At 46.0% G+C, this 12,088-nt stretch overlaps 1 protein-coding gene across 1 annotated transcript in view; it reads left to right on the top strand.

Annotated features, from left to right (window-relative positions):
* Positions 1-2,070: 2,070 nt before the first annotated feature.
* The window catches only part of GRAMD1B (GRAM domain containing 1B), a 228,332-nt gene continuing 218,314 nt past the window's right edge, over positions 2,071-12,088 (top strand). The window contains exon 1 of the mRNA XM_070490038.1: positions 2,071-2,452. Coding sequence (XP_070346139.1) covers positions 2,427-2,452 — 26 coding nt within the window. The 5' untranslated portion in view covers positions 2,071-2,426. The remainder of the gene's footprint in view (positions 2,453-12,088) is intronic.

The following is a 12,088-nucleotide window of genomic DNA, read 5'->3' as shown; positions in this document are numbered from 1 at the left end:
ACATATGGTCATCACTTAGTATGTGCCAGATAACTTACAGATGTTATGTTAATCTTTGCAACCCTAGGAAGCTTAGAAGAGTTCAGAAACTTGCTCGGGATCACACATCTGGTAACCGTGGATGAAGAAGTTGGAACTAATCTACCTTGGATGTTTATTATGTATCAAGCACCACGCTAAGTGTTTTACATGCATTATTTTATTTAATCCTCTCAACAGTCCTATGACAGATATAGTATTATTATTATCCCCATTTTAGAGATTAAGATAGCTTGGATTAAGAAAGAAAGGGGGAGGGATTAAGCAACTTGGTCAGGGTTACCCAGCTAGTAAGTCGAGGTATGAGGTGGCTAAGAGGGCTCTCTGGCCCTGACTAGCAGCATGAACAGCAATAGGAATAACCGCTAGGATGTATTGAGTTCCACGCAGTCTGCATTCAGAATCTCATTTACTCAGAATCTCAATTAATCTCCATTGGCAGGGCCAATTACTTTCTCCATTTTTCATTCAATTTGACCAAGTTGACAAATCTGGTAAAGGATACCACAGGTATCTACTCCAGAGTTCAAACCCTCACCCTGCCACTGGCTTCTCTAAGGCCACAGTCGACAAAGGAACTCTTCTTAATCTGGAGTATAACTCCAGGGGAGCTTTCCTTACTCTCTCAATGTACATAATTGCGAAATAGGTATCTAACTCCCCAAAAGAGAGCATATGAGTGTATGAAAAATACTGGAACCCACCCAGCAGGAGGGAGCTGTTGATGCACCAAATACCATTGCCCTGAGAAGCAGTTCCAGAGAAGCCTGGTTGTTGAACTTATGAAATGCCCAAGGGAAGGACATTTGTGAGGGAGAAGCCTCTGCCAGGGATGATACCATCTCCTGGGAAGGGAATTAATGCCACCACGCCCTCGGTAGTCTGGCAGTGGAAAAGCCCCCTTGATTTATAGGCTGATACTGCTAGGTAGTATCTTAGTGTAGGTGTAAGAAGCAGATGGGGAAATGTGTTCCTTTGTGGGTAATATGAAAATATCTGTGTCCAGAGAGTGGTCAGAATGACGTGAAGGATGGAAAGAAGAGTGGAAAATAATAAGTGGAAAATGGGGGTTTTATAAAGGAAATCTTGTTAGCTGGGTCTCTGGAAGACAGCAATGAAAAAGGATGTCATTTCACCTTTTTGTTGGCCTCACCATTGCTGCACCTTCGGTACTTTCCATTCTTTACAGCCTTCCTGGAAGAAGGGAGGCCTTTAGAAGTGCTTTTGGTGAGAATGGAGTGTTAACTTGTACATTGGCTGATTATGTTTCTTCATGGGCTCAGGGAACTGCCTAGAGATAAGGGTGCACTGAGCAAGAATGAAGGAAGAAGACTGACAACTCTACCTCCAGGGCCACCCCACGCCCAGAGTTTTCTTTTTTAGGTGTGGAAACGTGGATGCCTGGACCATCGGATAACTCAGGTCTCCACTTCCCTGGCTAGCTGTGTGATCCTGGGCGAGTCAATTCACCTCCCTGAGCTTCAGTTTTCTCATCTGCAAAATGAGTGCTTTGAACCTGATGACTCCTCAGGTTCTGTCCTGCTTTATAGTGCCAAGATTTTCACACTACCCAGTCCGCATTCCACCCCATCCTGAAGACCCTGGGGGCCACCTGTGGACTGGTGCTAATCTGTACCATTCGCCTTCCCCACAACCCTTTTCACAGCCTTGCGTAAAATGGGGTAATCTGGTTTCCAGACGGGCTAGTATCTCCTCCCAGCCGCAAGGCAGCGGCGCTTCTGGTGTCGGTTTCCGCACTAAACTTGATGGTCTGATTTTTAAGGAGCGGTTGGTTTTAAAGGAACTGTCTGGCTGTGTGTCCCCGAGTTACACTGCAGTGCTAAACGTTGGAGCGAAGGCAACACCGGGAGAAATCAGACAGCAGGCTTTACCCGAGGAGGGAGGGGGAGGGGAGAGAGGCAGACTGAGGTGGGAGAGAGGGACTGAGACGGGAGCGGAAACCGCGGAGGGAGAGTCAGGGACAACACAGAGAGGAGCGCAGAAGCACAGGGAGGGGGCACATATATAGAGAGAAAGGAGGAACGCGATGCGGTAACAACTAGACGCGGAGGCAGCGGAGCCTCGGAGCCCACGGCGACAGGGGGAGTTCCGCTTCCTCCCGCCCGAGCAGCCCCGCGTCGCCCGGGCGCACACTGCTGTCCCGGCGGCGCCGAGGGTGCCCTGCGCCCCTCCGTGGAGCTGGGCTCCGGCTCTGGCTCCGGCCCCGACCCGGGCTCGGTTCGGCTTCCTCAGGCTCCGTGCTCCTCCTGATGGGACTGGCTCTCCTCTTCGCAAAGCCAGGCTCCCGCGGAGATGTGGTGAGCTGTAGCCAGCAGCCGGTGTGTCCCGGACGCCGCTGACCTGGCGCACCCGGACCCTCTGTCCGCATGAGTGCCTCTTCCAGCAGACTCAGGTAAGAACTTCTTGACCTTCCTGAGTCCTAGGAGGAACACACCTGGGGACGTCAGGGGATGATGAGGGATCTGGTGAAACTGGAGGCTGTGGAAACATTAGAGTGGGGGTGGGGGCTGCTGTTTGTTCTCATCTGAATTTTCTAGAGCAACCTCAAAGTTACCAGAGGACACGGTAAAGCTATTAACATGGATTGTGGCGAGGCTGTGGTGTCCACACCTGAGAGTTGGTGTCCCCAGGAAACCACTGGGGTAGACTGCCTCCTTCATGAATTTCCAGGGATGGCTGAGCTGGTTTCTTTCTCCATTAAGTTCTGGAGATGTGCTCAGGCAGGTGGTGAGGACAGGGCTGTGTGCATGGAGACTGTATCTGCTTCTCTCCAGCTTTCTGGCAAAAGTTTGAACTGGGGACAGTGGCTTTTCTTGTTCTGGGCAGTGCTTCCCTCACCCCACCTGGCCACTCCCATCAACCCTATGCCCATTCCCCTTGCGTTGTAGAAGTCCAACATTTAGAACAAAGACAAAATGGACGTCATGAGGTTTATCTGAAGGTACTTAGTAAGACTGGGGAGAGGTTTGGCTTTTCTTAATTTCCGCCTAGGGTGGAGGTGGGAGGTCTAGGTAATTGGAGGAATTCCTCGTTTGGACGTAGGGATGCATGAAGCCCCATTCCAGAAGGAACAAAGTTACTCTTATGGAGTTGATGAGGTGTGAGAAGGTGTGGCCGTTAGAATGAAGTTGTTAGAGCCCAAACCACTTGTTTGCACCCATCTGCCAACCTCATGCCTGGAGCAACTTCATTCCTCTCAAAGTTCCTGAGCAGGGTGTGTAGGCTCCAAGGCCACACAGCAACAAGCAGTTGACATTGTGCTCCCAGGCTCCAAGTTCTGGTGGACCTGGAGTAGTTGTGAGGGGTGACTTCATCCCGTGCCCAGAATTGAGGAGGGATAGAGTGAAAGGATTTGTACATCACATATACTTGGAAGATCCCTAGCTTTATCCAAGGAAATAATAATAAAAAAAGACTTGTATAAAAATAATAAAATGTTTTCATGACGGCAGCAGATGTAAAACTCCCACCACTTTAGACGAGGACAAAGAAATTTGTGCAGGGGGCTGAGCTGTCTCCTCTGCCAGTGCCTATGTGGGCACATCCCCTTTGGGAGACACAAACAGTGTTTTGTGGATGAGGAGCCCTCTACCTGGGCGCTTTTCCAGAGGGGCGTGTCTCAGCTGGGGCTCTCTCTCTGAGCTCGGGAAACTAATATTGGAAACAAGTGGGAAATGCTGCCTTTCTGTTCCCACCCCAAGGTCTCACCTTGCTCCTTATCTGATCTTAAGGCTCTCCGTGGAACAGGCACACTGAAAGAGAGGCATCCACACTCCTTTAACGTGACTGTTTCTCTCTTTCTCTCTCTCTTTTCATTAAATAGCATTTAGAAGGTTAGAGGGCTCCTGTGTCTCCTGTGTGAGCAATTCCATCCTGTGCTCAGAGTGAGGGTAACGTTTGTTCCCTCTATTCAGTGGTGCCTCTCTCTTTGTTCCTTACTTGAAGATTGTGTCTCTTACTCCTACCTGGTGTCCCAATCCATGTCACCTTCCCTGCTACTCACAGCTTGAACTGGCTGCCTTTGATGGTGTACGGTGAGGTCACTGGTGAGGTCACCAGGCTCTGCCTGAGGTCCCCTTGCCTTGGCTCATGTACTTTGTAACTTGCTCAGAAGATCTTGTCCTCAACTTGCAACTTGAGCCAAGAGCTCTCCTGGGCATCATCGGTATTCAGGAGATCCCGGCTCTCCAAAGGGCATGTGGAAGTTCTGGTTTCCCCTGTCCACACTCAAAAGCTATCTAGTCTTGGAGACTTGGGGCTGTTTTTTGGTGTTAGTGTTGGAAAGAAACCGTTATGTGCAACTGATCAATACCTAGCCAAACTGAGGTGCCATTGTAGTACCCCAATTTGAGATCGTCGCCAAATGTGAGTGCCTTATTTGGTTTCTTGCTCAGCTGTATTCAAGCAGCGTAGGCCTTGAATAAAATCGCATCTTTATAAGGAGACTGCGTTGTAAAGGTGGTCCCTGCCCCCACCTTCCAGCCTTGGCTTTTGGGCCATAGGAGTCCTTTGATGTCTTTGTAGATTAGCTCACAGTTGAGCCCCTGTCAGGGCTCTCCCATCAGGCACATCTGTATGTACGCTTATAACTGAAATCACCAGCCCCAGGACCACAGCTGCATTCCAGAGGTGTTCCCACTGCTCTGCTCGCACTGTCAGCTGCTTTTGCACAGGTGGCATGTAGTTTCCAGCTTTTGTGTCCCTGGGCTGCTATTTACAATTCTGCTATGAATTATCACCATTCCGCTTGCCCTGCTGAAGGGCTGCTTTCTCTCGGGGTGCCTGCTGAAGGTTATACTCTGCTTTGATTTTCATTGTTCTTTCAGCTCGGTCAGGATCTTTTCTTTCTTCTTCTGCTTTCCCCCTTCTGCACCTGTCGAACTGTACATCAGCAACCACATTTCATTTTTGGCCTCGGCATTTTCATTCTGCAGATTGTACTAAAATCATCCTTTTCCTGATTTGATCCAGAACCCTCATGTGCACAAAGCAGAAGCACTGCATGTATCTTTTAGAGGCCAGAGTTCCATATCCTCTTTATTTTGGTGTATACAAGGCTCTGCTTCAAAGGGATGCTCCAGGATCTACTCTGTTTTGTACCTGGTGGATATACATTGCACATCTGCCTAATGTATGGACATTGCCAGTAAGAGGCAGGAGGGTGGAAACAGTGTAATGGCAAAGGGGGAGGGATGTTTTCGGAAATGGGATTCTGGGTAGGCGTACACTGTCATGAGGGTTGCCTTGATTTAGTGAAGCCCCATTTGGTGTGTGTGACAATAGAGGTCTTTAGACAGGGGAACACTTGTCATGAGACTCAAGTACAGACCTGTAAAATAGCAATAAAAACAAGAATTGAAGTTCTTTTCTAGAGTGGATTGACACTGACGGATCTGTGAGTTAGTGCTCTGCCAACACCTTTTCTGTTACGCTTTCCTCAAACCAACAGTGAAGTTGTGTCTTCAGAGAGAAAGTTCCTGGCGATCCACAGGAGGGGAGAAGGATAGCTCCTGCTGTTCGTGGACCCCACAGGCGAGCAGCCCATTCTAGGCATAGTGAATGAGCTAGACTGAGTTGGTACCATCAGCCATATTAGCAGACGTGAAACTACCTGGGTCCTTTGGTGTGAAACTAGGTCAAACAGCAGGACCTTTCTGAGACCCAGCGAGCAGGAAGCAGGAAGCATCTCTTCCTCTCAGCGCCCATGTGGGTTTTTGGAGCAGCTCGGAAGCCCCAGTAAAAGAGAAATTTCCGTTTCTGAGCCAGAATTGTAATAAGGTTGATGTGGAGGTGGCCTGTGGGCTTCAAGGATCAGAACTGGAGAGTGCAACTTGAACATTTGTTTTTTAAAAAGACTTCATAAAATTAAAAAATTGATTTGTCTGAAATACAAGACCATTGAGGTACTACCTGCCCGCCCACCCCCTCTGCCAGGAGTGGCTGAGCTCAAGCATATTTGGCTGGATGAGGGAGTATGAAAAAAGGCGGCCCCTGGGGCTGGCCCGGTGGCTCAGCGTAAGTTCGCATGTTCCGCTTCAGCTGCCTGGGCTTCCCTGGTTTGGATCCCATCGCTTGGTGGGCCATGCTGTGGCAGCCGTCCCACATATAAAGTGGAGGAAGATGGGCACGGATGTTAGCTCAGGGCCAGTCTTCCACACCAAAAAGGGAGGATTGGCAGCAGATGTTAGCTCAGGGCTAATCTTCCTCAAAAAAAAAAAAAAAAAAAAAAAAAGACAGCCCCTATACCTCATGTGCCGTTCCATCTAATTGATCTCTGAAATCCATCTTTCTAAACATTTTCAGTGTCTGACACTTAGGGAGGGTGTAAGGGACAGAGATGGGAATGGGGCGGAAGAGCAATTCCTAGAAAAGTTTGGGAGACCCAGAGACCCCGGAGACAGACTGCCCCAAAAGGCAGGGGTGGCCCAGGGGAGTGTGTCAGAGCCTTAGAGGAGAACCGGTCCCCAGGAAGGAGAAAAGGAGAAACGGCACATAAAATGATGAAGGAGGGGAGGGCAGGGAGGCAGAGAGAGGAAGCAAGGAAAGTGGGAGGAGAGAGGAAACGGAGTAAGAGGAAGATGTAGGGACTCAGTGCAAGAAGAGGCGAGAGAGGGGAAAAGAGCAGAAGATAAGCAAAAGCAGCACCTTGCTGCCAGGCTTTTCTCTCCCCCTTTTTCCCCTGGCAGAGGAGGAAGCAAGCGCTCCAGCGGAACAGCGTGGTTTTGTGCTATTGGAGCCTTCTCATTGAAGCTGTCAAGCCTCAACCCTTCACGGCAGCTCGTTCTATTTTTACATTTTGCAGAATTGAAATTAAACAAATGACCCTGTGATGGCATTTTCATGAAGATTTTATCCAGCACACCCACACAGCTAGTGCCGGGGTGGCTGAATATTTAGCATAATATTCCATTTAATCAGATAAGGGATCCTTGAGAGAAGCCTGGGCTCTGGTAACAGCCTATACAGAGCTGCTTTGCTGAAGGTGGGCAGAAGCCGGAAAGGAACCTTGTTCTCTGGCTGGGTTGGGTTTGTCAGCAGGAAGAAGTCCAGCTAACTAAATTCTGGAGGACCTTAGCAATTCCCCTCCCATACTCTTTTTCTAGCACTGAATTTGATTCCAGCTTTTTTTGTGTGTGTGTGAGGAAGATTTGCCCTGAGCTAATATCCGTTGCCAATCTTCCTCCTTTTTTTTTCCTTTGGCTTAAGGAAAATTAGCCCTGAGCTAACATCTGTGCCAATCTTCCCCTCCTTTGTATGTGGGATGTCTCCACAGCATGGCTGATGAGTGGAGCAGGTCTGTGCCCGGGATCCAAACCCGCAAACCTGGGCTGCTGAAGCGGAACGTGTGGAACTTTAACCACTCAGCCATGGTGATTCCAGCCTTTGTGAGACTTCTTAGTCCAGTTCTCCCTGGAGATCTTGTTGATGGCAAGAAAGGGTTCAGTCTGGCTGAACTTGCCCTGAGTGGAAGCCCGGCTTAGAATTTGGCACGCGCCCTATTTGCTGGCCTGGCCAGGGAAGCTCATGTGGACCCTGCTGGTGTGACAAGGCTTGGGCAGCAAGAATAATGATCTCGCATATCTCGTACTTGGTTAGAGACAGAGCAGAGAACGACTGAGAGCATCGACCTGAGCCATATGCACGTGTGTTCAAAGACTTGAAGAAATGAAGGATTGACAGTCCATTAAGTGAAAAGCAGAAGGCAGTTTCCTTGCCTTCCCCCTAATTGGGCATTCATGTGCATTTTCTCTCCGCATTCTTTCTTCTTGGCTGTCTGGTTCAGGCAGTTCATCTGACATGGCTTTGAAGCCAAGGAAGTTTTTTATGCATCTGGGGGACAAAAGGAAAAAAGATAAACCCAAGTCAGGACTTCCTTTCCTATAATCAAGTTCAAAGTATGGCATCCCAGGTGTAAAGCGTCTGTCTCACTCAGGTCTCTCAGCTCAGTCGTGCTCAGGGTTGAGCACAATTCCACTGTCAGTCCTGCAGCCTTTGGAGCCGAACATGACTGTCTCCATCATTGCTTTGTCATGTGTCTTCCCCAGACATCTATACTTGGTCCCTGAGCCTCTTCATGCTCGGGTCTTTATTTAAATGAATCTCTAGAATGAGTTCCTCGACTTGCTTGGAAGTAGAGAGCTTATACAAAGTCATTATACAAAAGTTTCCCCTTTCTTCGTGAGGTTGACGTAGTTATCCATCTCATGAGTATGGACAGTAAACAAAAGCACCTTGAACTCTTCATTATTATTTTATTACTGCTAAAATATCATTTGTAGTATGTGTTATTGCTCATGGAGCTCTTTGTGATTTTACTTAATCATCATGAGACACTTACGCAGAATAAATTATTATTATCTGCATTTTATAGGTGCAGAAGCTGGGACGCAGAGACACGATGCCCAAGATCACAAAGGCAGAAAGTGGTAGAGCCAGGACTTAAGTCCATGTTCTATTTTTAAATACTATGACCCATTCTTAAATACTGTGATACCATTCTTTATCTTATGGATTCCACCCCAAATTTTCAGGGCCATCTTTTTTCTTAAGCCTTTCTCGTCATGTTTCATTGTTAGTTCTCCATCTCTGCAGGTAGGAGTGTACATGCACCTCCTTATGGTTGGTACACAAACGGGTTCCTTAAAGTATGGATACCTATGCAAACATAACTAAAGGAATTTAGAAGAGAAAGGTAGACTATATTACTTTCCTTGGCACCTACTGCCTTTTTTTTAGGTTTTGGTCTGTTAATCACTGCCAAGTTTTCTTGACATTTAAGTCAAAGAAAATGCTGAATGAAAGTTGGCATTAAACCTACTCCTTATAATGTGACATCCCTCCTTTTCTTGTGGATTATCCTGAAGGGAGAGTCCTACCCCATAGCCTGCTCCAGCTGAACCAGTGGCTAACTAAATTTCTGTAAGGCAAAGAAATTATAGCAGAATTTGAGGGCAACTACCACGTCTGAAAGAGAGCTGAGGCAAGTTGGTTAGGATTCAAGTCTCTATAAATCAGCCTTTTGAGGTCTTTCTTCATCTTGGCTGGAGCTGTTTCCTCCATTTGAACTCAGTTGGCAACAATCAATAGACAATGTTAATTTCTGGTCCTGGCTGGTCCTTTGCATGTATGAGCTTCCTGCTATTTGTCTGAGAAAGTGCAAACCCAGGTAAATAAGGCTGTGCTGATGGCTTTATTTAGCAGTTACACCAGCCCAAGCTGAATGATATATTTTTGGCTTGTCAAGAAGCAAGAACAAGTTAGCAGGGACAGCAGGTCTTTTTCCTAGAGTGTTGCCCAATTGTAAACGAGACGAGAGGATTTATAAAATTGGGTTTGAAAAATAATTTCACCTATTCTTTTTTTTCTCCCAAAATATGATCATTCTTAACACATCTGGCTGCCTCATGAAGCTGAGTTCACTGCTGGTACTAGGTTTTGACTCTTCTGTCTGAAGCCTGATACCTCTTAGCAACAGCCAAATTTAATTTAGGCATTGAGCCCTTGGGCTATCTTGTCAACCTGTATTGAAATGATGATACTGTGATCAAGTTTGGACAACTGATATTGGAAGAAGATAAAAAGTGGTACAAACAAGCCTGAAATAGAAGAGAGAAGAACACGGACATTTGCACTTTTTATGGATTTTATTCCTGTGTAGGCAGTGGAAAAAAACGAGTTGATGGATTGGAATCTAGGTTTTTCAGAGCACTGGTGAAGTGTCCTTATCTCCTAGTCTTTTCTGCTAGAGCGTGATATCTCACCAGTTGTGGACAGGATGTAGTAGTGTATTCTTGCCCCAATTTTATTCTGTTCTTGTTCGTTTCTGTCATATTTTTTACCACATCCTCTCTTTATATTCTTGTAACAAACTTTTGTTAAGCAAGAAACCAGATGGGTATTGGGGATACAGAGTTAAATAAGATAATTCTTTCTTCAAAGAGCTCAATGGTCTAGTAGGAAGATGAACAAAGTAGAAGAGTCAAAGACAACTTGTTAACAGCTGTAAAGAGATAAGAATGAGGTGGCACAGGAACACCGAGTCCAGAGCATTGAGCAGAACAGCCCAGGTGAATCTGAGAAGGCTTTTTCAGAAAAGGATTTTTCGAGCTGCGTTTTAAAAGGCGAGTAAGTGTGTTTCAGATGGAAAAGGTTGAAATCATATTTCAGTCTGATAGTGTGTGCAAAAAACATGGAGTTTTGAGGTGCTTTATGTGTTTTCAAAGAGTAATTTAGTCAGAATATCAGCTGTGCTGTAGGAGAGGTGATGACGCTGGACCAGCAAGCTGGAGTCAGATTGTGAGAGTTAGACAGCCGTCCTCAACAGAGGTAACTGACAGCCCCAGACGTTTTCCAGCAAGAAGGTGAGAAGAACAGATTAGTTTTTTTGGAAAATAACGTTGGCAGCAATGTGGAGGATGAACAGAAACAGGGAGAATCCAAAGGCCGGATGCCATAGAGGGGCTGCTGAGTAGCCTCAGTGAGGTTTGATGGGGTCTGAACTCCAGCAAGAAATGTTGGAAAGGACTATCCAGATTTGAGAATGAGTTTAAAAAGGAGTCATAAAAATTTGGTAGCAGGCGAATGGTGGAGACTGAGGGAAGGAAGAGAGGAGCCATAGGTTGCATTAATGTTCTAGCTTGATGTTAGCTGAACTGGGTCAATAGCCATAAATGGAGATAGGAAGTACCAGAAAAGGAGAAATGTTGAAAGAAAAGGTAATGAGGTCAAAATTTGAGCAAGATGAGGATTGAAAAGAGATGTAAGGGATTAAGTGGAGACATATGGGATCATTCACAAACTTAGCAAAAGCAGTGTCAATGAAGTTGTGAGGGAAGATGGGACAGGAGCAAGTTAATAACATTGCCAAGGGCTTAGGAGTTGAAGGCAGCAGAGAATTTGGGGGCACTGCTCTCAATATGTGAAAGAAAGGAGGACCTGACAACTTAGAAGAGAAGTAAGAATGAAAAAAATATTTTTAAAAAGAGGAGAAGCACTTGAATATGTTTGTCAATAAAGGAGGGACAGCTGGATAGACGGGGAGAGATTAAAGATACAGGAAAGAGAAGAGACATCTGAGAGAGTAGAGTCCCTAATACTTCAAGAGGTAACGGAAACTAGAAAAAAATTGTACATATATATATATGGATTAAATTTGCAGGGGAAGAAATGAACAGGAACCAATATTTATGCCTTTCCCAGCATTGTGTTAGATATCTTATGTTTATTGATTTATTTAATTCTCATTAAACCTTTTAAGGGGAGAGAAGCAATGCTCTTTTCTTGGAGAAGGTAGGAAAGCAGCAAAAGATGAGTGCTACTTTCAGGAGTGCAGATGTGAATGACCATTGGAAGTTGCTTCAAGAGATTACTACACGAGGTAACTTTAAGAGGTAACCTGTATTTCTGCCATGAAAGAGAGGTGAAGTCATCTTCTGAGAGTAAAGTGGGAAGTAGGGTAGGGAATTCAAGAAGAATGGAAAAGTTTGAAAAAGTGAAAATTACTGACTGTGAGCAAGCAAAAGATTTCCCCACAGAGCCATACCCGTTGAAGTTGGAAAGCATACTCTCTTGTGGCACTATTGTCTCAGTCTTCACTACGGCACATGAGCTGGGCAGAGAGAGCAGCTGGTTGGATTTCTCTTGGGTAGATGTGTTGGGAAGGTTTGGTAAAACCACAAGGCATTGAGAGTGCTGGTGAGACTAGTAGTGAGGAAAGTGACCTAGAGGGAAGTAAAGCCAGAAGATGACTGGTAAACTGGTGACTGATAAAATGATGAGATAGAAGAGATTCAAGAGGGGAAAAGAATGAGAAATTTCAAAGGATTGGAGTTTGAGATCCTGACAGATCTCAGAGGTACTTTGAGATTCTAGAGTTGATGTCTGGATAAAAGGTTGTTTTAGCAGGATGCATGTCAGTAACCACACACCTTAAATTAGCATTACCTTATTTGCATTATCAAAAGATGATGCTCTTTATTGTTGACTGGGTGACCAAGGAAGGCTGTGAAATTCAACATTAGGTAGTCCC

Source organism: Equus asinus, chromosome 20 (assembly GCF_041296235.1).
Source record: "Equus asinus isolate D_3611 breed Donkey chromosome 20, EquAss-T2T_v2, whole genome shotgun sequence".
NCBI classification, from domain to species: Eukaryota; Metazoa; Chordata; class Mammalia; order Perissodactyla; family Equidae; genus Equus; species Equus asinus.
Note: the sequence above shows the minus strand (reverse complement) of the source record. Positions and strands in the feature narration are given on the sequence as shown.